General features: G+C 36.3%; 1 protein-coding gene across 1 annotated transcript in view; it reads right to left on the bottom strand.

Moving 5' to 3' along the window:
• The window catches only part of HDAC9 (histone deacetylase 9), a 572450-nt gene that overhangs the window by 207936 nt on the left and 339523 nt on the right, over window positions 1-24991 (bottom strand). Inside the window, exon 18 of the mRNA XM_057549729.1 lies at window positions 16-71. Coding sequence (XP_057405712.1) covers window positions 16-71 — 56 coding nt within the window. The remainder of the gene's footprint in view (window positions 1-15; window positions 72-24991) is intronic.

The raw sequence follows: 24991 nt of genomic DNA, 5'->3' as shown, positions 1-24991 counted from the left end.
GTCCCTGGTACTTACATGGCTGTGGATTCTTCAGCGTGATGGCCTGGGGGCCTCACAACAGCAAATCCATTCTGTAAGAACAAGACAGATTTTCATTGATCAGATAGGAGAGGATTGCTTGGATCTCCACGTACGACAGAGCATCAGGCACACACAAAAAGACTGAAATCTGTAAGAAGCTTCAGAGCTTGTTTTCTTGCCCCCGTTACCATTTCACAGAATGAACAGAAACAATACGTATGATCACATTTTCTCAGATCATGTCTCAAAAAGAAGGCTCCCACAGAGCCAGGGGAAGAACGGGGATTTGGGAGTTGTACCTAGCTGGCAAATGTGTACATCAGCTGTTATACTAGCATGATTCATTTTCAAGAACAACTTCTTATTTTATGACACCAGCATCCTAGAGAGGGAGAACAAATTCACTCTTGGTGCAGGTTTGGGTCAAAGTTCGGAAAGACCATGGAGGATCCAAAGTGAAAATTCTTTAGCTGGATTTCCTCAATGATTATTTCCACTCCAACGTCAGCAAAATGATAAATTTACACTCACACACTCACATACACACAAAAGAAACCCCAGAAAGGTGAAAAAGAGAACAATGGAAAGCCCATATTTCTTCCAGTCTATAAATTTAGCTTGGATGACTGCCAAGACTTGCAACTTTATTGGATTCCCTAAGTCAATTTCTAGCCCACGTTCTGGAATTTTATAAAGAATTCCAGGGCTGAGTAGCAATCAGATCTATCCATGATCAAGGAATGCCTTAACCTCCAGATTAGTTGGAATGCATCACGGAAAGCTGAAGTAACTCCAGCATGAAGGCAGGGAACTATAAATCCTTGCAAAGCCAGCATGCTCAGAAAAGCTGGGCTGCTTGACGTGAAAAAAGAAATCATTTATCAGATGGCTCACACCACCTTTCACTTAACTATGATACAAGTAACATGCTCACGACAGAATGTTTCTTTAATATACAATCCTAAAACTTTTGAAATAATTTTAATATACCCCAGGGATATTTTTTCCCAAATCTTACTACAAGCATAAAGATAGTCTCAAGAAAAATAACCTATTCCCAACGGCTGTAAATGTACATAAATTTTTCTAGAACATAATGGTAATTAACACACAATGAGTTAATTTGCTATATATTTTGATGGGTCTATACATAATGATAATCCCAGAAGCAAATTAGAAGTCAATAACACAATACCAATTACAAATCTAGGAATAATGATAAACATATTCCCTATTCTTGTTCTTAAGCAAGTTACTATCTCTGTGGCTATAAAAGATTAATACAAAAGAAACTATTAATGAACAACACAAGACAGTAGAGAGTGCAATTTTAAGATTGTGGAGTGAAACTCTAGAGTGCTACATGACTTCCGAGAATGGAGAATTCTGTAAAGATTAGATATGTGTGATGTATTTTACTGCGAAAACAGTAGTTAGGGTGAAAATAACAACCAGTATAATACAAGGCAAGATAATTAGCATGTAACAAAATTTTACAATTAGATTAGCAATACTAATGATCTTTTATAATTCAATTAAAAATACTATGTTTTGTGTGTTAAAGGGCATGACTAGACAATACAAAGAAGAAAACATCCAGTAATCAATAAATATAAGAAAAAATATTCACCTTAATTAGTAATCAAATACAAGCAGATGAAAATCCCAATGGGAAGCCATTTTTCCACTTAGGAAATTAAAACTTTTAAAAATACTCCATGCTGACAATGGAGGGGTGCCCATATACTGATAAATGATGTCTGCAGGAGGATAATTTATTATAGTCTTTCTGGAAAATAATCTACCTCTATACATTTAGAGCCTTTATAAAACATTTACCCTTTGAACTAGTAATCTACTTAAAGGATTTTTGCTCTAAAGGTGTTTTAATTGTGTAGACAAGTATTTATGTAAAAGATAATGTTTTATTTACAATAGGAAAAATGGGAATTATCTAAGTTGGTTAATATTAGGAGAATGGTTAAATGAAATATGCTACATCTATACCACAGAATATTAGAGAGCCATTAAAATTTTGTTATAAATATTTAGTGGAAAAGACTTAGCAATTTACAAGTACTGGTGTTAAAAATAATACATACAGCATGATATATCTGAGCGACAGTATTATGTGGATTATATTTAATTTATAATTTCAAGTATTTTCCAAATGGTTTTACAACAAACGTCAATTATTTCAGAGTGAAAAAATACTATAAAACAAAGAGAAAGTTTGAGAGGTAAATTTTAAAGGGTCTTACAAGAAGAGTTGTGTTCATAAAGGTGAAAAATGACTTAAATGGTATTCTGGGCAGGGGGAAAAGCATAAACATGGCTCAGAGAAAAAGGATTTTAGAAAGTATTATGTACAGAAAATGAACCTGAATAGAGTTCATGTTAAGGAACAAAATGGAAGTGAAATCGCACAGGTAACTAGCTAGATTATAGAAGACAAAAAGCCAAATAGAATTTAATTCCATCTTCTTCTTTTCTCTTACGGCCAAATTCCTTGAACAAAAAGGTCTGCCTTTCACTTTACAGTTTTCTTCGTTACCGCTACCATTTTGCTCAACTACTTGATTTTAGATCGAAAATTATCTTCTTGCCAATAACAAATATTTTCTTAGTTATCATGATCCACCCAAACTTTCCACTGTGTTCTCAGGAATGGCAAACTCCCCTACATTTTCCAAGTCTTTTCTGAGGGGCCCCTGCCTCTCCTTAGTTGAAACCTGGCAAGGCTGCTTCTCCCATAATATGCTCAGGTGGTAGCTATTTCCTCTCTCACATCTCACCAACCTGCCTGCAGCAGAAGACGGAGCTTGTGTTCTCCTTTCTCATGGCTGCTTTGAGACCATGAAACCCACAGCACCAACCCTCCACAACACTTTCTTGTAAAAAAGGATTAGATCACCCAGAAGAAGATAGAACACAAGATGACTGAGTCCTGGGGTAGTCCATCTCTCTTTCCCTCCTTTTGCACTAGAGAAGTTGTTAGTCCTCCTAGAATCTATCACCTGCAGTTAGGATACCATCCCCTCCTACTTTTCCACTATCATTTATGTTTTCCTCACTAACATATTAAATTTATATTAAAATTCCCAATTATATACATTTCATCAAGATTTAAATAGGCTCAAGTTCCTGCCATCTTGAAAATAAAATTATATATATGTTAACTAAGACAATACAAATACACACACCCACACTATACATATACATATATACATCTCCATCCTTACTTTGATTGACCCTTCTAACTGCCACATGTCTTTTCTTCGCCTTTAAAAATCTTGAAAACATGGTCTATCCTGCTTTCTCTTTTTGGCTTTTCCTCACCTCTGCCTCAGTCACCTATCTCTAACTTACCTTCCACCTCCATTAGTCCATTAATGAAGCTTTTACTAAGGTCACCAATAGCCTCCATGTCATTAAATCTAATGAGATTTTTATGCTCTCAGGCTACTTGGTCTCATTAGCTTTCAACACTACTGGCTACACCTTCCTTTTTAAAAGATTCTCTTCCCTTGGCTTCTGTGACTTCATACTCTCCTGGTTTCTTTATCTCTCTTTCAACTTCCTAATCAGTCTCCTTTAAGGCTCATACTCCTCAATCTGCTCATTAAATACTGAAGTTACTCAAGGCCCAGTCTTAGGCTTCTCCTCTCCTCTTTCTATACTCACTTCGTAGGCAATGGCACAACTCTCACGGAATTCAATTACCACCCATCATCAGATACTTCACAGATTTTTATTTCCAGGATGAACCCTGCTCTGAGCACCAAAATACCAGCCCACTTCCTTGATATCTTTGCTGGGATATCCCAAGGTCACTTCAAATTCAGAATATCCAAGATCAAACTCCTGATCTTCTCGCAGCCTTCCCTAACTTACCAATGATACCATGATTCATCCAGTAGCTCAAGTCAGGGACCAGTGAGTTATCCTTAATGGCTCCCTCTCCCTATTGTTCTTCTATCTCATTTTAATTCATGACCAATTCCTGTTGATTTTGATTTTAAATGTCACTCAAATCTGTGTACTTATATCTGTATCCATTCCTTGAATATTTTGCCTTTGGAATTTCTGCCTTTGTCTCCATCACTCAGTTAATTTCTTAGCGATTTCAATAACCACACAGAAAATCTATTCAATATCATTTCTTAGTTCTCTGACTCCTTGCCTTCCATAAATCTGTCTTCTGTTTACAGCCATACTCCTAGACCTTGCCATTACCAATAAATAACGACACCTCTGCCAAAATCTCAATGTCAAATATCCTACCCTCCTACTCTCCTATTTTCCAGTTGAGGCTTCAGCAGCACTGGGACTTCCAATCTTTTGACGTTACTTAACTTTAAAAAAAAATTTTTTTTGATGTGGACCATTTTTAAAGTCTTTATTGAATTTGTTACAAGATTGCTTCTGTTTTCTGTTTTGGTTTTCTGGCCACGAGGCATGTGGGATCTTAGCTCCCCGACCAGGTGAACCACTGGACTGCCAGGGAAGTCCTGACCTTACTTAACTTTTGATGTACATCATTCAATCCCCAACACCATGTTCCCTTCCCTCCTTATCTGACTTAGACTTCAGAGTCCATTATTATATTTACTTCCTTGCATATACTTTTAGACAACTTGTCCCTTTTTCCCTCCAACATACTCTCCCGGTGTGTTGGTCTGCTAGGCTCCCAAAATAAAATACCACAGGCTGGGTGCCTTAAACAACATAAGTTTATTTCTCTTAGTTCTGGGGGCTGGAATTTGAGATTAAGGTTTGGCAGGGTTTGGTTTCTGTCGAGAGCATTCTTCCTGGCTTCCATCTCCTTTGTCCCTGGAGTCCTCACTCAAGGCCATTCTCTGAGTGCATGTATACAAGCACAGAGAGAACTATGCTGTCTCTTCCACTTCTTATAAGAACACCAACCCCACTGCATTAAGGCCCCACCCTCATGAAATCATGCAATCTTTATCATTCCCTCACAGACCCTTTCTCTAAATTTGGTCACATGGGGAGTTAGGGCTTCAACATATAAATTTTGGGGGACACAAATATTCAGTCCACAACATACTTTTAGTCACTTTGTCCTTTTCTTCCTTCAACATACTCCCCTGGTAAAATTCTAACTCTGATTAAACACAACTTGCATCTGCTCTGTTCCTGCACCTAAGCATATATAAAACCCACACGCCTGGGCTTCCTTTAAATTCATGATTGGAAATCTCAGTAGGCTCTTCATGATGCCCAGCAATCATACTATATTCCTTAGTCGATTAACTCTCCAAGCCTTTTGTATGGTATTTCTACCCTCTTCTCTTTCTTCAAATCTCCACTAACCCCTACTCACCCTTTACCCTTTGTGATGACTTTGCTTCTTATTTCACTTATAAAATGGAAGCAATTAGAATAAAATTTCCTCATCCTTCCGTAATAAACTCTATCCATTTACTAGTCCCCAGTACTATCTAAGGGCAATTAATTCCCCTGTGCTGCTTCTCTTACCTATTCAAGGACATAGTACCTATAGTTTCCCCTTCTCTCTACAATATCATTAATTATTTCATCTGTTAGATCACTGCCACCACAGAAAAAAACGTATTTATTTTTCCTCTTAATATAAACAAAATAAACAAAAACAAAATGACAAATAATAGTATTATATTATAATGCTATAATACATAACACAAAAATAATATAATGCAAATAATAATATGAAAAATAATAAACTCCAATATTTGATATTCATTTAATCCAAAAATATCTGAGGGCAGATAATATTATTATTCCTATATCACAAATGAGCAAATGAAGGCACAGAAAGACTAAAGAACTTGCTTTAGGTTCATGTCTAGCAAGTGACAGTGCTGGGATTCCATCTCACACACTCTGACACCTAAGAACAAGCATTTAAGACCAACCACATTGCACAAATGATCTGGCCTCTGGACACCTCTTTTTTTTTTTTTTTTGCATTTCTTAAATTTATTTATTTTTTAACATCTTTATTGGAGTATAATTGCTTTACAATGTTGTGTTAGTTTCTGCTGTATAACAAAGTGAATCAGCTATATATATACATATATCCCCATATTGCCTCCCTCTTACATCTCCTGCCAACACTTCCTATCCAACCACTATAGGTGGTCACAAAGCACCGAGCTGATCTCCCTGTGATATGCAGCTGCTTTCCACTAGCTACCTATTTTACATTTGGTAGTGTATATATGTCAGTGCTACTCTCTCACTTCTTCCCAGTTTACACTTCCCCCTCCCCATGTCCTCAAGTCCATTCTCTACATCTGTGTCTTTATTCCTGTCATACCCCTAGGTTCATCAGAAGCAGTTTTTGTTTGTTTTTTTAGATTCCATATATATGAGTTAGCATACGGTATTTGTTTTTCTCTTTCTGACTTACATCACTCTGTATGACACACTCTAGGTCCATCCACCTCACTAGAAATAACTCAATTTCGTTTCCTTTTATGGCTGAGTAATATTCCATTGTATATATGTGCCACATCTTCTTTATCCATTCATGTGTCCATGGACACCTAGGTTGCTTCCATGTCCTGGCTATTGTAAATAGGGCTGCAATGAACATTGTGGTACATGACTATTTTGAATTATGGTTTTCTCAGGGTATATATCCTCTAGTGGGATTGCTGAGTCACATGGTAGTTCTATTTTTAGTTTTTTAAGGAAACTCCATACTGTTCTCCATAGTGACTGTATCAATTTACATTCCCACCAACAGTGCAAGAGGGTTCCCTTTTCTCCGCAACCTCTCCAGCATTTATTGCTTGTAGATTTTTTGATGATGGCCATTCTGACCGGTGTGAGGTGATACCTCATTGTACTTTTGATTTGTATTTCTCTAATGATTAGTGATGTTGAGCATCCTTTCATGTGTTTGTTGGCAATCTGTATATCTTCTTTGGAGAAAGGTAAATTTAGATCTTCTGCCCATTTTTTGATTTGGTTGTTCTTTTGATATTGAGCTGCATGAGCTGTATATATACTTTGCAGATTAATCATTTGTCAGTTCCTTCATTTGAAAATCTTTTCTCCCATTCTGAAGGTTGTCTTTTCATCTTGTTTATGGTTTCCTTTGCTGTGCAAAAGTTTTTAAGTTTAATTAAGTCCCATTTGTTTATTTTTGTTTTTATTTCCATTACTCTAGGAGGTGGGTCAAAAAAGATTTTGCTGTGGTTTATGTCAGAGTGTTCTGCCTATGTTATCCTCTAAGAGTTTTAGAGTGTCTGGCCTTACATTTAGGTCTTTATCCATTTTGAGTTTATTTTTGTGTATGGTGTTAGGGAGTGTTCTAATTTCATTCTTTTACACGTAGCTGTCCAGTTTTCCCAGCACCACTTACTGAAGAGGCTGTCTTTTCTCCGTTGTATATTTCTGTCTCCTTTATCAAAGATAAGGTGACCACAGGTGCATGGGTTTACCTCTGGGCTTTCTATCCTAGTCCATTGATCTCTATTTCTGTTTTTGTGCCAGTACCATACTGTCTTGATTACTGTAGCTTTGTAGTATAGTCTGAAATCAGGGAGCCTGATTCCTCCAGCTCTGTTTTTCTTTCTCAAGATTGCTTTGGCTATTCGGGGTCTTTTGTGTTCCCATACAAAAATTGTGGAATTTTTTCTAGTTCTGTGAAAAATGCCATTGGTAGTTTGATAGGGATTGCATTGAATCTGTAGATTGCTTTGGGTAGCACAGTCATTTTCACAATGTTGATTCTTCCAATCCAAGAACATGGTATATCTCTCCATCTGTTTGTATCATCTTTAATTTCTGTCATCGGTGTTTTACAGTTTTCTGCATACAGGTCTTCTGTCTCCTTAGATAGGTTTATTCCTAGGTATTTTATTCTTTTTGTTGCAATGGTAAATGGGACTGTTTCCTTAATTTCTCTTTCAGATTTTTCACCATTAGTGTATAGGAATGCAAGAGATTTCTGTGCATTAATTTTCTATCCTGCTACTCTACCAAATTCATTCATTAGCTCTAGTAGTGTTCTGGTAGCATCTTTAGGATTCTCTATGTATAGCATCATGTCATCTGCAAACAGTGACAGCTTTACTTCTTCTTTTCCGATTTGAATTCCTTTTATCTCTTTTCCTTCTCCTTTGGCTGTGGCTAAAACTTCTAAAACTATGTTGAATGACAGCAGTAAGAATGGGCAACCTTGTCTTGTTCCTGATCTTAGTGGAAATGGTTTAACTTTTTCACCACTGAGAACGACGTTGGCTGTGGGTTTGTCCATTGAGAACGATGTTGGCTGTGGGTTTATGGCCTTTATGTCGTATATGGCCTTTATTATGTTGAGGTAAGTTACCTCTATGCCTACTTTCTAAATAGTTTTTATCATAAATGGGTGTTGAATTTTGTCATAAGCTTTTTCTGCATCTATTGAGATTACCATATGGTTTTATCCTTCAGTTTGTTAATATGGTGTATCACATTGATTGATTTGTGTATACTGAAGAATCCTTGCATTCCTGGGATAAACCCCACATGATCATGGTGTATGATCCTTTTAATGTGCTGTTGGACTTTCTTTGCTAGTATTTTGTTGAGGATTTTGCATCTATGTTCATCAGTGATATTTGTCTATAGTTTTCTTTTTTTGTGAGATCTTTGTCTGGTTTTGGTATCAGGGTGATGGTGGTCTTGTAGAATGAGTTTGGGAGTGTTCCTCCCTCTGCTATATTTTGGAAGAGTTTGAGAAGGATACATGTTAGCTCTTCTCTAAATGTCTGACAGAATTCGCCTGTGAAGCCATCTGGACCTGGGCTTTTGTTTGCTGGAAGATTTTTAATCACATTCTCAATTTCAGTGCTTGTGATTGGTCTGTTTATATTTTCTATTTCTTCATGATTCAGTCTCAGAAGGTTGTGCTTTTCTAACAATTGGTCCATTTCTTCCGGGTTGTCCATTTTATTGGCATATAGTTGCTTGTAGTAATCTCTCATGATCCTTTTTATTTCTGCAGGGTCAATTTTTATTTCTCTTTTTTCATTTCTAATTCTACTGAATTGAATCTCCTCCCTTTTTTTCTTGATGAGACTGGCTAGTGGTTTATCAATTTTGTTTATCTTCCCAAAGAACCAGCTTTTAGTTCTACTGATCTTTGCTATTGTTTCCTTCATTTCTTTTTCATTTATTTCTGATCTGATCTTTATGATTTCCTTCCTTCTGCTAACTTTGGGGTTTTTTTTTTTCTTCTTTCTCTAATTGCTTTAAGTGTAAGGTTAGGTTGTTTACTTGAGATGTTTCTTGTTTCTTGAGGTGGGATTGTATTGGTATAAACTTCCCTCTTAGAACTGCTTTTGCTGCGTCCCATAGGTTTTGGGTCATCGTGTTTTCATTGTCATTTGTTTCTAGGTATTTTTTTATTTCCTCCTTGATTTCTTCAGTGATCTATTGGTTAATTAGTAATGTATTGTTTAGCCTCCATGTGTTTGTATTTTTTACAGATTTTTTTTTCCTCTAATTGATATCTAGTTTCATAGTGTTGTGGTTAGAAAAGATATTTGATATGATTTCAATTTTCTTAAATTTACCAAGGCTTGATTTGTGACTCAGGATATGATCTACCCTGGAGAATGTTCCATGAGCATTTGAGAAGAAAGTGTATTCCGTTGTTTTTGGATGGAATGTCCTATAAATATCAATTAAGTCCATCTTGTTTAATGTATCCTTTAAAGCTTGTGTTTCCTTATTTATTTTCATTCTGGATGATTTGTCCATTGGTGAAAGTGGTGTTTCCCCTACTATGATTGTGTTAGTGTCGATTTTCCCTTTTATGGCTGTTAGCATTTGCCTTATGTATTGAGGTGCTCCTATGTTGGGTGCATAAATATTTACAATTGTTATATCTTCCTCTTGGATTGATCCCTTGATCATTATGTAGTATCCTTCTTTGTCTCTTGTAATAATCTTTATTTAAAAGTCTATTTTGTCTGATATGAGAATTGCTACTCCAGCTTTCTTGTGATTTCCATTTGCATGGAATATCTTTTTCCATCCCCTCACTTTCAGTCTGTTTATGTGTCTCTAGGTCTGAAGTGGGTCTCTTGTAGACAGCATACATATGGGTCTTGTTTTTGTATGCATTCAGCCAGTCTATGTCTTTTGGTTGGCGCATGTAATCCATTTACATGTAAGGAAATTATCAATATGCATGTTCTTATTACCATTTTCTTAATTGTTTTGGGTTTGTTTTTGTAGGTCTTTTCCTTCTTTTGTGCTTCCTGCCTATAGAAGCTCCTTTAGCATTTGTTGTAAAGCTGGTTTGGTGGTGCTGAATTCCCTTAACTTTTGCTTGTCTGTAAAGGTTTTAATTACCCAGTTGAATCTGAAAGAGATCCTTGCTGGGTAGAGTAATCTTGGCTGTAGGTTTTTCCCTTTCATCACTTTAAATATATCCTGCTACTCCCTTCTGGCTTGCAGAGTTTCTGCTGAAAGATCAGCTGCTAACCTTATGGGGATTCCCTTGTATGTTATTTGTTGCTTTTCCCTTGCTGCTTTTAATATTTTTTCTTTGTATTTAATTTTTGATAGTTTGATTAATATGTGTCTTGGAGTATTTCTCCTTGGATTTATCCTGTATGGGACTCTCTGTCCTTCCTGGAGTTGATTGACTATTTCCTTTCCCATGTTAGGGAAGTTTTCAACTATAATCTCTTCAAATATTTTCTCAGACTCTTTCTTTTTCTCTTCTTCTTCTGGGATCCCTATTTCGAATGTTGGTGCATTTAATGTTGTCCCTAAGGTCTCTGAGACTGTCCTCAATTCTTTTCATTCTTTTTTCTTTATTCTCCTCTGTGGTAATTATTTCCACTATTTTATTTTCCAGGTCACTTATCCGTTCTTCTGCATCAGTTATTCTGCTATTGATTCCTTCTAGAAAATTTTTAATTTCATTTATTGTATGGTTCATCATTGTTTGTTTGCTCTTTAGTTCTTCTAGGTCCTTGGATCATCTTTACTATCATTACTTTAAATTCTTTTTCAGGTGGACTGCCTATTTCCTCTTCATTTGTTTGGTATGGTGGGTTTTTACCTTGTTCCTTCATATGCTGCATATTTCTCTGTCTTCCCATTTTGCTTAACTTATTGTATTTGGGGTCTCCTTTTCACAGGCTGCAGGTTCATAGTTTCTGTTGTTTTTGGTGTCTGCCCCCAGCGGGTAAGGGTGGTTCAGTGGGTTGCGTAGACTTCCTGGTGGAGGGGACTGGTGCCTGTGTTCTGGTGGGTGAGCTGTATCTTGTCTTTCTGGTGGGCAGGACTGCATCCAGTGGTGTGTTTTGGGGTGTTTGTGACCTTATTATGATTTCAGGCAGCCTCTCTGCTAATGGGTGGGGTTGTGTTCCTGTTTTGCTAGTTGTCTGTCATGGGGTGTCCAGCACTGGAGCTTGCTGGTCGTTGGGTGGAGCTGGGTCTTAGCGTTGAGATGGAGATCTCTGGGAGAGCTCTTGCCAACTGATATTATGTGGGGCTGGGAGGTCTCTGGTGATCCAATGTTCTGAACTTGGCTCTCCTACCTCAGAGGCTCATGCCTGACACTCGGCCGGAGCACCAAGACCCTGTCAGCCACGTGGCTCAGAAGAAAAGGGAGAAAAAAACAAAAGAAAAGAAAAGAAAAGGAAAGGAAGGAGGGAGGGAGGGAGGGAAGGAAGGAAGAAAAAAATATAATAAAGTTATTAAAATAAAAAATAAAAAATACAGTATTAAAAAAATAAAAAGTAATTAAAAAATTTTTAAAAAGAAAGAAAGAAAGAAGAGAGCAATGAAACCAAAAAACAAATCCACCAGTGATAACAGGTGCTAAAAAATATACAAAAAAGAGATAAAAATGGACAGACAGAACCCTAGGACAAATGGTAAAAGCAAAGCTATACAGACAAAATCATACAAAGGAGCATACACATACACACTCACAAAAACAGATAAAGGAAAAAAATATATATCTATATATTAAAAAAAATCACGAGAGCCACCAAATCAATAAACAAATCTACCAATGATAATAAGCCCTAAATATTAAACTAAATAAACATAAAACAGAACACAAATTAGATGCAGAAAGCAAACTCCAAGTCTACAGTTGCTCCCAAAGTCCACCACTTCAATTTTGGGAGGATTCGTTGTCTATTCAGGTATTCCACAGATGCAGGGTACCTCAAGTTGATTGTGGAGATTTAATCCGCTGCTCCTGAGGCTGCTGGGAGAGATTTCCCTTTCTCTTCTTTGTTCGCACAGCTCCCGGGGTTCAGCTTTGGATTTGGCCCCAACTCTGCATTTAGGTTGCCCTCAGGCTTCTGTTCCCCCCCAGAGAGGATGGAGTTAAAGCAGAGGCTGATTAGCGGGCTCTGGCTCCTCATGCCGGGTTACAGCACTTATAATTAGAATGCAGGGCGAACCTGCTGTGGCAGAGGCTGGCTTGACGTTGCAACAGCCTGAGGCACGCCGTGTGTTCTCCTGGGGAAGTTGTCCCTGGATCATGGGACCCTGCCAGTGGCAGGCTGTACAGGCTCCCAGGGTGGGGGGAGCATGGATAGTGACCTGTGCTTGCACACAGGCTTCTTGATGCCTGCACCAGCTGCGTTAGCACTTCATGCCCGTCTGTAGTGTCTGAGCTGATAGCCACAGCTTGCTCCGGTCTCTGGAGCTCGTTTAGGCGGTGCTCTGCCTTCTGTGGGTAGACAGGGGAGGAATCCCCTCTCCTCGCACACCCCAAAACAATGGTCTCTTGCCTCTTATGCAGGTCCAGACTTTTTCCCGGACTCCGTCCCGGCTAGCAGTGGCACACTAGCCCCCTTCAGGCTGTCTTCATGCAGCCAACGCCAGTCCTCTCCCTGGGATCCAACCTCCAAAGCCCGAGCCTCAGCTCTCAGCCCCTGCTCACCCTGGCAAGTGAACAGACAGGCTCTCAGGCTGGTGAGTGCTGGTTGGCACCAATCTTCTGTGTAGGAATCTCTCCACTTTGCCCTCTGCACCCCTATTGCTGCGCTCTCCTCCGTGGCTCTGAAGCTTCCCCCCCAGCCACCCCCCCTTCTCTGCCAGTGAAGGGGCTTCCTAGTGTGTGGAAATTTTTCTTCCTTCACAGCTCCCTCCCAGAGGTGCAGGTCCTATCCCTATTCTTTTGACTCTGTTTTTTCTTTTTTCTTTTGCCTTACCCATGTATGTGGGGATTTTCTTGCCTTTTGGAAAATCTGAGATCTTCTGCCAGCATTCAGTAGGTGCTCTGTAGGAGTTGTTCCACATGTAGATGTATTTTTAATGTATTTGTGGGGAGGAAGGTGATCTTCACGTCTTACTCCTCCACCATCTTGAAGGTCTCCCTCTCTGCCACCTCTTCATCTTATACCACCATCCACTTTGGTTTCTCCACTCCAGCTACACTGACCTTCAGATTCTTCCAGCATGCCTTGTTTCCTCTAGCCATAAGCCCTTGCACATGCTCCTAGATCTGTGTGGAATATCTTCCACTTACCTACCCTCTCTTTTATCTGGATAATGCCTCCTGATCTGCACATCTCAACTCCAACATCACTTCTCCAGGAAAACCGTCTCTGAGCCTCCATAGGTCACCAACAGTTTCCTTTATAAAGTGCTCTTAGAGATCGGCCAACCCTTGTTTCTGAGAACTCATCTTAGTTTGTAACAATACACTCATTAGTATGATTATCTGATTCATTATTTTTGATTAATGTGATTTATACGGTTAGTATCCACACCCCTACTCCCCACAGTGGGGTCACCACTTTATGACTTGGCTCACCTTTTTATCTTCTAGACTTACATAGCGCCTGTAGACTTACACAGTGACTACTGGTCAATAAAGATAAAACAATTTGTGAATACATATTATCCTAATTTTTATCCCTCTGGTCCTTTGTTCTCACCTCAGCAACAAGTACTTCCTTCTCTCAAGGTTCCAGCTTTTGCATCCCACCTTTCTATGGGAGGCTGCCTATTAGACTTTGTAACATCTTCTTAGCAGCACATAAAACATTTTGTTCTTTACACTTAATGGAGTCTTTGATTTGATGAACTATTGTGGAAAGTGCTTTAAAATGACTTTTTTATTCTTATGGAAATATTTGATTTTCACACTGGATTCTGAGTCTCTTGACAAGGAGTTTGTTTTGTATTTTTCTATATTTTTTCCATTTGTTTTGCCTTATTGTCCAGCACAGATATTTGTTGTACATGATACCACCTGACCGAGGTTTTTCCGTAGCTCAAGAACATATATCTTCAGGAAGAAACAGCAACTATGAATATACCAATCACAAGTACTGAAATTGAAATTGTGATTAAAAAACTTCCAACAAACAAAAGTCCAGGATCAGATGGCTTCACAGGCGAATTCTATCAAACATTTAAAGAAGAGCTGACACCTATCCTTCTGAAACTCTTCCGAAAATTTGCAGAGGAAGGAACACTCCCAAGCTCATTCTATGAGGCCACCATCACCTGCATACCAAAACCATACAAAGATACCACACAAACAAAAAATACAGGCCAATATCACTGATGAACACAGATGCAAAATTCCTCAACAAAATACTAGCAAACAGAATCCAACAACACATTAAAAGGATCATACACCATGATCAAGTGGGATTTATCCCAGGAATGCAATGATTCCTCCATACACGTATATCAATCAATATGATACACCACATTAACAAACTGAAGAATAAAAACCATATGATCATCTCAACAGATGTAGAAAAAGCTTTGGACAAAATTCAACACCCATTTATGACAAAAACTCTCCAGAAAGTGGGCACAGAGGGAATCTAGCACATAACAAAGGTCAAAACAAAGGTCATACATGACAAAAAGTCACAGCTAACATCATTCTCAACAGTGAAAAACTGAAAGCACTTCCTCTGGGATCAGCAACAAGACAAGGATGTCCATTCTCGCCACTATTATTCAACATAGTTTTGGAAGTTCTCGTCATGGCAATCAGAGAAGAAAAAGAAATAAAAGGAATCCAAATTGGAAAAGAAGTAAAGCTGTCACTGTTTGCAGATGACATGATATTATACATAGAAAAATCCTAAAGATGCTACCGGAAAACTACTAAGAGCTCATCAATGAATTTGGTAAAGTTGCAGGATACAAAATTAATGCACAGAAATCTCTTGTATTCCTATACACTGACAATGAAAGATCAGAAAGAAATTGAGGAAACAATCCCATTTACCATTGCATCAAAAAGAATAAAATGCCTAGGAATAAACCTACCTAAGGAGGCAAAATACCTGTATTCAGAAAAGTATAAGATGCTGATGAAAGAAATCAAAGAGGACACCAACAGATGCCGAGATACACCATAATCTTAGATTGAAAGAATCAGTATTGTCAAATGACTATACTACCCAAAGCAATCTATAGACTCAATGCAATCCCAATCAAATTACCAATGGCATTTTTCACAGAATTAGAACAAAAAATTCTACAATTTGTATGGAACACAAAAGACCCCAAATAGCCAAAGCAATCTTGAGAAAGAAAAATGGAGCTGGAGAAATCAGGCTCCCTGACTGCAGATTATACTACAAAGCTACAGTCATCAAAACAGTATGGTCCTGGCACAAAAACAGAAATATAGATCAATGGAACAGGATAAAATGTCCAGAGAGAAACCCACGCACCTATGGTCACTTAATCTATGACAAAAGAGGCAAGAATATAATGGAGAAAAGACAGTCTCTTCAATAAGTGGTGCTGGGAAAACTGGACAGCTACATGTAAATGAATGAAATTATAACACTCTCTAACACTATACACAGAAATAAACTCAAAATGGATTAAAGACCTAAGTGTAAGACCAGATACTATAAAACTCTTAGAGGAGAACATAAGCAGAACACTCACATAAATCACAGCAAGATCTTTTTTGACCCACACCCTAGAGTAATTAAAATAAAAACAATAATAAACAAATGGGACGTAATTAAACTTAAAAGCTTTTGCACAGCAAAGGAAACCATAAACAATACGAAAAGATAACCCTCAGAATGGGAGAAAATATTTGCAAATAAAGCGACCAACAAGGGATTAATCTCCAAAACATACAAACAGCTCATGCAGCTCAATATCAAAAAAACCAAACAACCCAATCAAAAAATGAGTAGAAGATCTAAATAGATATTTCTCCAAAGAAGACATACAGATGGTCAAAAAGCACATTAACAGATGCTCAATATTTAATTATTAGAGAAATGCAAATCAAAACTACAATGAGGTATCACCTCACACCAGTCAGAATGGCCATCATCAAAAAATCTGCAAACAATAAATGCTGGAGAGGGTATGGAGAAAAGGGAACTCTCCTACACTGTTGGTGGGAATGTAAATTGGCACAACCATTATGGAGAACAGTATGGAGTTTCCTTAAAAAAGTAAATATAGGACTACAATATGATCCAGCAATCCCACTCTTGGGTATATATCTGGAGAAAACCATAATTCGAAAAAATACATGTACCCCAATGTTCAATGCAGCATTATTTACAATAGCCAGGACATGGAGGCACCCTAAATGTCCAGTGACAGACGAAAGGATAAAGAAGATGTGGTACATATATATATAATGGAATATTACACAGCCATAAAAAAGAACAGAATAATGCCATTTGAAGCAACATGGATGGACCTAGAGATTACATACTGAGTGACGTAAGTCAGACAAAGACAGATACTATATATCACTCATATGTGGAATTGAATTTAAAAAATGATACTAATGAACTTGTTTATAAGATAGAAACAAAGTCACAAATGTAGAAAACAAAACGGTTACCAGGGTGGAAAGGGGGAGGGATAAACTGGGAGATTGGGATTGATATATACACACTGCTATATATAAAATAGATAACTAATAAAGACCTACTGTATAGCACAGGGAACTCTACTCAGTACTCTGTAATGACCTATACAGGAAAAGAATGTAAAAAAATAAAAGTGGATATATGTATATGTATAACGGATTCGCTTTCTTGTACACCTGAAACTAATGCAACATTGTAAATCAACTATATTCCAATTAAAAAAAGAACATATATCTTCAGTGAATATTTTTCAGTATTTTCAATGAGCCTTTTAAATAATAAACTGTATTTTCCAAGACCTCAATAATCTACTAGCCTCACAAAGTAAACTATGAGAAAACCTGTATATAATACAGGATTCAGGGGCTCGGTTTATTATTTTCTCATCTAATGCTAATAATATAGATAGCCATTTTCATTTTTTGAAGAAATATTCTGTTTTCTCAAAATTTGGAGTGTATATGATGTTCTTAATCTCTTTTATCTTGTGAGCATCTCAGAGTATAGTAGTAAAACCTACAAATGCTGTATTATTCCATACAATTGTGAATATTTTTCTACTTTACTCCATGAAAAAGCTCTTTGCTCTATATTTTACTCAAAGTTATGCAGACCAAGCAGTTAATCTAAGAAAATGCATGCCAAACTACTTTTCTGTGGATTTATAACAATTGAATGGTGATGTAATTTTTATCCTAAGAATCTAATTTTTAAAATGTCTTTTCAAGTTTTACATTCTCTTCAGTCATGAACACGACTAATCATAGAGCTTTGGCAGTGTTTGAACATCACTAACACTAACAATTAACATTTCAAATACTGAGTGTGCTCACATCCCTATTTTGTTGTTGTTTAGATGAGTGTTACCGATGCTTCTCTTTCGTTAAAGAGAAGAAGAATGTGTTCTCTGGTGTTATCCTATGGGGATATGCAGGAGACTATTTGCTCACCATAGATAGCCATGTGACATCCAGCAAAGGGAACTGATGACACTGTCTATATGTAAAATGGATTTGAATGAGATGGAAAGGAATCCAATCATTTAAAACTAGTCTATTTTCGTAACAGATGTAATCTGTACTTTCTGTTCAAATTTCCTAAAATGTCAAACTTATTTGTGTATTCCTTATATGCATAGTGAAACCTTCCCCAGGCAGGTAAAGGGCAGACAGTTAGCAAATCACTAGAACCGTTTTAAACGTTCTTTTTTTTTTTCTACTCAGCGTGACCAAAGTTCAAATTCCTCTACATAGCGCAGTTCATTCCCATGGAACTGATGGGAACTGAAAATTTGCAAAGTACAAAATAATCTGATCATTTTACTTGTTGCATTTATTAAGATGGCCTCATGGACAGCAGAAATATATATTTTCATTTCTCTGACAACCCCATGGCCTAGTAGGTATTCAATGGATAGTAAGAACCATTACTAATTCCAACCTATATAGAGTAATTTAGGTTTCAGAAATCATGGAAAATGAGGGCCTAATCACCACTGATAAGAATGAAGTAGAAAGTTAATAACTTGTTGTATAGCAGAATTAGCCAATCCAAAGGAGAAAAGCAAAGATTATTTATACACTTCCAAAGATATTAAGCTATGAACCAGAGCTTAAACTAATACTACCTGTAATACCCAGGAGTCCCGTTAGCCACTTACTAGTTTTGACTTACATTCTTTATAAAAGCATAACTGCAAAGCAGAGTACAGAAAGTCTATGTGATATTTATAAACTGACAAGAGATGAGATGATTGTGTTTCTTTGTTAGAAGTAGTTGATCAAATATTGTATTTTTACTTAATATTTCAAATGTAACTCTATTTTGGGAACAAAATCAAAGAAACTTGTCCTGCTGAGAAAAATGTCTCATGTATAATATAACTGCCTACTATCCAAAGACTAATTGAGCATGTCAGACCAGTTGATTGGGATTCTATTTTTAAAATTTCTCTTTAAGTGCATTACTAATTTGGAGCTCAGTAATTACCTCCCAATGCCTAAGTATTACCACCAAAGTATTTCTAAGTGTACTAAAGTATCAATCCTCAGTGAAATAATATGTATCAAAACCAACCAGAGCATGGAAAAACTCTGTGATGGTTGAATTATTACTTCCAATACATTTGCTGAATTGGAAATTCATATGCAATGATTTATGTGCTTGAAGTATTTCACTGGAAACCAAAATCCCAGCTATCCCAGATTTATACTCATGCATTATCAATTTTGAAACTGACTTTAAGAAATATTTCTTTACCTATATGTAGGCTGATTTTTTTAAGAATAGGTGGAGATATTTTAATCTACTTTGATATTCAAACCTAACTATAGTTATCAAATATATCAGAGCATAAGCTATTTGGCTCTAGTAAAATGAAGAGCTGAAAGCAGCTAGAATCTGCAATTTACATGACAATACTAGGATAGCATAATTTATCTCCTAACAAATCAATTTGCTTGAAAGTGCCCTTTCTAACATCTCAATAAATGTGTCTGCCAAGTGTTCAAGTCTTTTACCTGATGACAGATCAAATGAGTAATGAAAATAAGCATGCATTAGCTGGTTTCACACATTTAATAAAATTATGTATAGTAATAAACTTCTGGTTCTTTATATTAAGTTGCACAAAGATCACGAAATCAGAAACATGGTAAAGACATAATGCTTTTAAAAGATTTAATTGGATAGAAGATCTTAAGTTCTCCTATTATACTAAAACTTTGTTACTAAAAAATCATTACTTGAAGTATTTGTGTTGTCTGTTGTATCTGTTTGCAGTTTTCAGTTGTTGTTTTGGTTTTTGTTGTTCTTTTGTTTTGGCAGAGGGAGGTGGCTAATGCTATCTGTTGTAACAGGGATTTAAAACATAAATAATGCTGCTCATCTTGCTATAGTAAGCACTTCATTTATAAGGATTCCTCATCCCCCACCCCCTGCCCCCTGTTAGATAGAGTCAAATAAGGCAAAAGCATCCATCAGAATTCCCTAGCACCTTGTGGGTCATCTATGATGGTTCATTTGAACTTGATTCAACTCTGCTTCCTCATCCAAAATGGTGCTGGTTACACTCAACATTGTTGTATGAGTCCATTTCTTTAGGCTAAAGAAACTGAAAATTGTTCAATGGAAACTGTTCACAGTATCTTTATTGATATCACTGAATGTTAAAATTTTAGGTGAAGGTCATACATGAAAGTTGAATTAATACTACCTTCCCTGCCTCTCACTCTCTGGTAATGGATGTGGGGATTTAGATGATCAGAAACCAACTCAAGAGCAGAGAAAGGAAAAACAGATAATCACTCCCCTGCCTTGCTTCCCCCACTTCCGTTTACCTTGTAGGAACTTATGCAACAATTGGCTCAGAGTCCACTTTTCAGGACCAGCTCAGGGACAGCAGTGTTGTTAATGAGCTGTTAAATAACCTGCAATCTTGAGCTGACTGACAGGGATATGATACAGCTCATCATTTGTTTAACATGCATTATACCAGGTCCCATTCAAAGTTGCCACTGAATAGCAACTGTGAATCTTTGGTGTATTCTGAGGTCTTTTTCTTCAGCTACACTAATTATCTGTGATGAAATAGTTCCACGTGATTTATAGTATGGCAACAATAGTGTGAAAGTAGAATATTTCCACTTCCCACCTTTAAGTTCTTGGAATAAAATCTTATTTAGAAGTAAAAAAAATTATGTCTATTAAATGTCATAAATAGTTGGTTTGCCATACCCTGTCTGTCTTTATCAGAAAGAGAGAGGGGATCAAATTATATCATCCTAGGGACGTATTACTAACAAATGCTACACTTTATCCACTTCTGCTTAATTTCACAAGTCTCTAATAAGTACTGTATAATACCTTTATTATTAATTCTCTATATAAAAATTAGAAATCTAGTGTTGTGATTCTTTTTGAAAAGAAGGAATTTAACAGGAATATGAGGATAAAACACTATATTGCAAAATGCCTGAACTGTCAGTTAATGGGTACCTCCTAATAATAACTGAACCAACTCTAAAATTTGACATTCAAATTAGTAAATCATTTTGGGTTGCCTTTAACTGCAGTTCACCAGAATGCATATTTTTGGAATACACTATTATAGTCCTTAAAACTAGTCAACTTCAGCCTCGAAAAAGACTTTCTAAAAAGACAGTTTGCTTTAGAATCAATGCTATTATAGTCTACAGCGTCTGAGGGAAGGAAGTTTGACAAAGAAAGTTTGTCTCTTACATACTAGAATCTGGGAGGTTAAAGGAGGTAGGGAGATTTGCCAAGAAAACAATAATGGACATATGGGAATACCATTTTGTTTCTTTGAGTGAACTCAAGGGAGCCAGGAAAACAGGAGCCTAGCATTGGCAGTTTAACTGAATGGTAGACCCCAAAGCATATGCACAGCTGCCAGCCCTGTTCCCTGAAGGAAGGAGCTTGATGACAGCACTGGAAAACAGTTCTGAGGAAGCCTGGCATCTGTGGCCCATAATGCCTACAGCCTTGAGCCTGGCAAAGATGTGGCTATAGACAGGAATAAATACATTCATGAAAAACCAGTCTCCTGGTGGAAAGGAGACAGGGCATTTGATGGTGCTTATATTACACATAATTTAAGTTGAGCCCCGTATGAAAATAATAACAATGGATCCACTATGAAGAAGTTTCTGTTGGGGGGTGAGAATCATCAGGATGTGGGTCTTGGTAAGGCAATAATAACCTACTAAAAGCAATCTGTTTAGTTTATCAATCAGTGGTTTCAGTTGATACAAGACCCAACAATTCAATTTCCTGAACTTTTTGAAACATGACTGGTTTTTGGACCACAGTGCCCAAAAAAAAAACCAAAAAAAACCAGGTATTTTTTTCATCATGTAAATAGAACCTCAGTATGAAAAATTTCTGAAAAAAATAGAATTAGGGCAAAAGAATGTTTGTTTTTAAGAACCAGGAAAAAAAATTTTAAGACAGATGATCACAGCCTTCTAAGAAGATAATAGCACAAAATAATATTATGACATTATAATAATAGTAATTAAAACAGTATGATAGTATAATAATAGTAAGATAATAGTAATGACCAAGACCTGAGCACAGACAACACTGGAGGACAAAGACTGTCTCAACAAATGCCCCATGATAATACCACTTTTATCATTATACTCACATCTTACTACAGCAGATTCACATTCAATCAACAGCGGATCTAATGTTCCTGGTATCTTTCGGTGTATACATACATTTATTCAATTATATATATGAAGTTTCAAAAGTTTTACAGTAGCAATGTACATTTAATAACTATTATTTAAATGTCTAGGTTCTTTACATAGACAATTTTTAACTTTGGCCATATTATCCTTCCTCTAACTGTAAATTTTCTTCTTGTATTAAATTCTAATTCTCCATGGCCATACACTATAACAAGAATAGCTACCAACAAGTAAATTGGTCAATTCAGTCAAAACTATGCAACTGAATCAAAATTTCAAGCAAAGAAATTAAATTATATAGCATTATGTACTAAGAACACCAACTCAATTGGCCAGACTTTTCATTTTGTAAGTTCATATGTATGTGTGTGTGTGTGTGTGTGTATGTGTGTGTGTATGAAATTTACTGCCATATAAAATTACAAAGGTGTAAAAGACTTACGTTCACCAAGTATGTATGATACGTGTGATTTGAACACTGGTATCAAAAAGCCAAACAATGTCTTTTGCAGAGATTGAAACAAAAAAGGAAACATCTGCATTATACATAAACCAGCAGGTATCAAATTTAATATTATTAAAGATAAAAAACAAACATAAATTAGTTGGAAGATTTTTTTTCCATTACATATTATTTGTTCTATACTTTAAATATAGAGGTGAATATACAGCAGTAAAAAACCTTGCAAACAAGTGCTAAATGTGAGACTGGAATTTACTTCAGGAAGCTTTCTTTCCCATCTAAGTTATTTTTAAAATATCATCAGGACTTTGACTAAAATTATAAAGTTAGTGTCAGGGATGGAGAAGAGCTCAGCACGGTTTAGAGGGGAGAGAGATGTAGATAGAGTCTGAAGGAATATGTAGCAATTTTTAGTCAGTATGAGCTAAACCACATACAAGTAATGAAATCTGGACAGTCCAAAACCAAGAACCAGATGGAAAGACTGGAAATAGGCAGATTCAATTACCATGGGTCAGGCAATTAAAACTACAAACTAGAAATTGAAATATTATCCATCAGAAAAGCAGATAGGCAGAATAAAAGCCTAGAAAGAAGCAAATTGTGCAGTGGGAACAGGCAGGCCAACTAGGCAACAAGTCTTGGTTCCTGAGCAAAGAATATGAGTAATAGGTAGGCTCACCTTTTACTTAATCTAAGAGCTTTTAACTATTTGTATGTTTGTCATTATTCAGAGGTATAAATGAGTCCAAAGTTGGCTAATTTAAGACCTTTCAGAAAAAGTTGGAGCACTTGTAACAGGAGGTGAGAAGGTCAAGAACAAGGCAGTTTTCCACAAGAGTAAACATTTAACTGCCAAGGTTTCTCCCTTTCTCTGATGTTTTGACAGCTATTTTCAGTGGATGTAGGGAGAGTATATCAGTAACATATTTGTCCTTTCCTTCATTAATGTTGAAAAACCAAATGGAGAAATAAGTCAATATGATCCCATCCTAATCATCTGCATTTGTCCCTTATGAGTGTGGAAGAGAAAATTTGCAACAGGAGAGAATTTCAACATCCTCTCAAAAATATATTTGTTTTGGAGATCCACATCTGATTAGAAGGAAAAAGGATGTGGAAAACACTTCAGTCCTGCAAAAGTAAAAATAAATCAGTGAATAAACCAAAAAAATATGCTTTTCTTTACCACTGAAGAGCTTTGAACACAAATAAATTTTTAAAAGAATTAAACTCCAGAGAAACGAGCCCTGTGTAGCCTCTACTGGATTTTAAACACAATGCCTAGCATATAATCAAATATCACAAGACATACAAAGAAGCAAAATAACAAGACTTATAATCAAGTAAAAAATAAGGTAATAGAAACATACTCACAAGCGACTCATAAATTAGAATTTCTAGAAAAAGATTTTAAAATAATTATGATAGATATATTAAAGCATCTATGGGAAAAGATGATGAAGAGAAATATAATGGTAAAGAAGAGAATTTCAAAAGAGATCTAGAAGCTGTGAAAAAGAACTAAATGGGAAATGAAGAAGTATTTGAATGGGATTAGTGGCAGCTTAGACACAACAGAAGACAAGGACAATGAATTTAAAAATAGGTCAAGAGAAATTAGCCAAATAGACATACAGAGGAGGAAAAAAGACTGAAGAAAATGAACAGACCCTCAATATCCAGTGGGATGGTGTGAACTGATCAAGTAAACATATAATAGGACTCTAAGAAACAGAGGATATAGAGAATGTGGTAGAATACAATATTTTAAGAAATACTAACTAAAAGTTCTCCAAATTTTATTAAAAACAGCTAATACAGGAAGCTCAGTGAACTCCATCCAGGATAAGAACAGAGAAATCTATATGTAATCACAAAACTACTAAAAAACAAAGGTAAATATAAGTCTTGAAGACAGAGAGAAAAAAAGATGCATTATATCATTAAATTATAGAGGTCAATGATAAGAATGACAACTGATTTTTCATTATCAAGAAAGAGAAAAAATACCAGAAGGATATCTTTAAAGTGTGACATAACTGTCAACACAGAATTTTATATCAAATGATATTATCATTCAAAGATTAAAGGAAAAGAAAAACATTTTCTTATAAACAAAAGATGAGTGAATCAGTTGCCAGTAGAACTGCAATACAAGGAATGTTGAAGGAAATTCTTCAGCCTGAAAGGAAATGATACCAGATGGAAGCCTGGATCTGCCCAAATGAATACAGAACACCAGAAATATTAAATATGTGGGCAAATATAAAAGACATTTTATAAGTTATCTTTATATCATATATGTACATATTCTCTTTCTCTTCCTTTCTCTCCCTCTCTCTCACACACACACATACACATAAACACACACAAACACTTTAAATTTGTTTAAAAACTGTCAACTATTAAAGCAAAAATAATGATAA

The sequence above is a fragment of the Balaenoptera acutorostrata genome, chromosome 7, assembly GCF_949987535.1.
Source record: "Balaenoptera acutorostrata chromosome 7, mBalAcu1.1, whole genome shotgun sequence".
Taxonomy (NCBI): domain Eukaryota; kingdom Metazoa; phylum Chordata; class Mammalia; order Artiodactyla; family Balaenopteridae; genus Balaenoptera; species Balaenoptera acutorostrata.
Note: the sequence above shows the minus strand (reverse complement) of the source record. Positions and strands in the feature narration are given on the sequence as shown.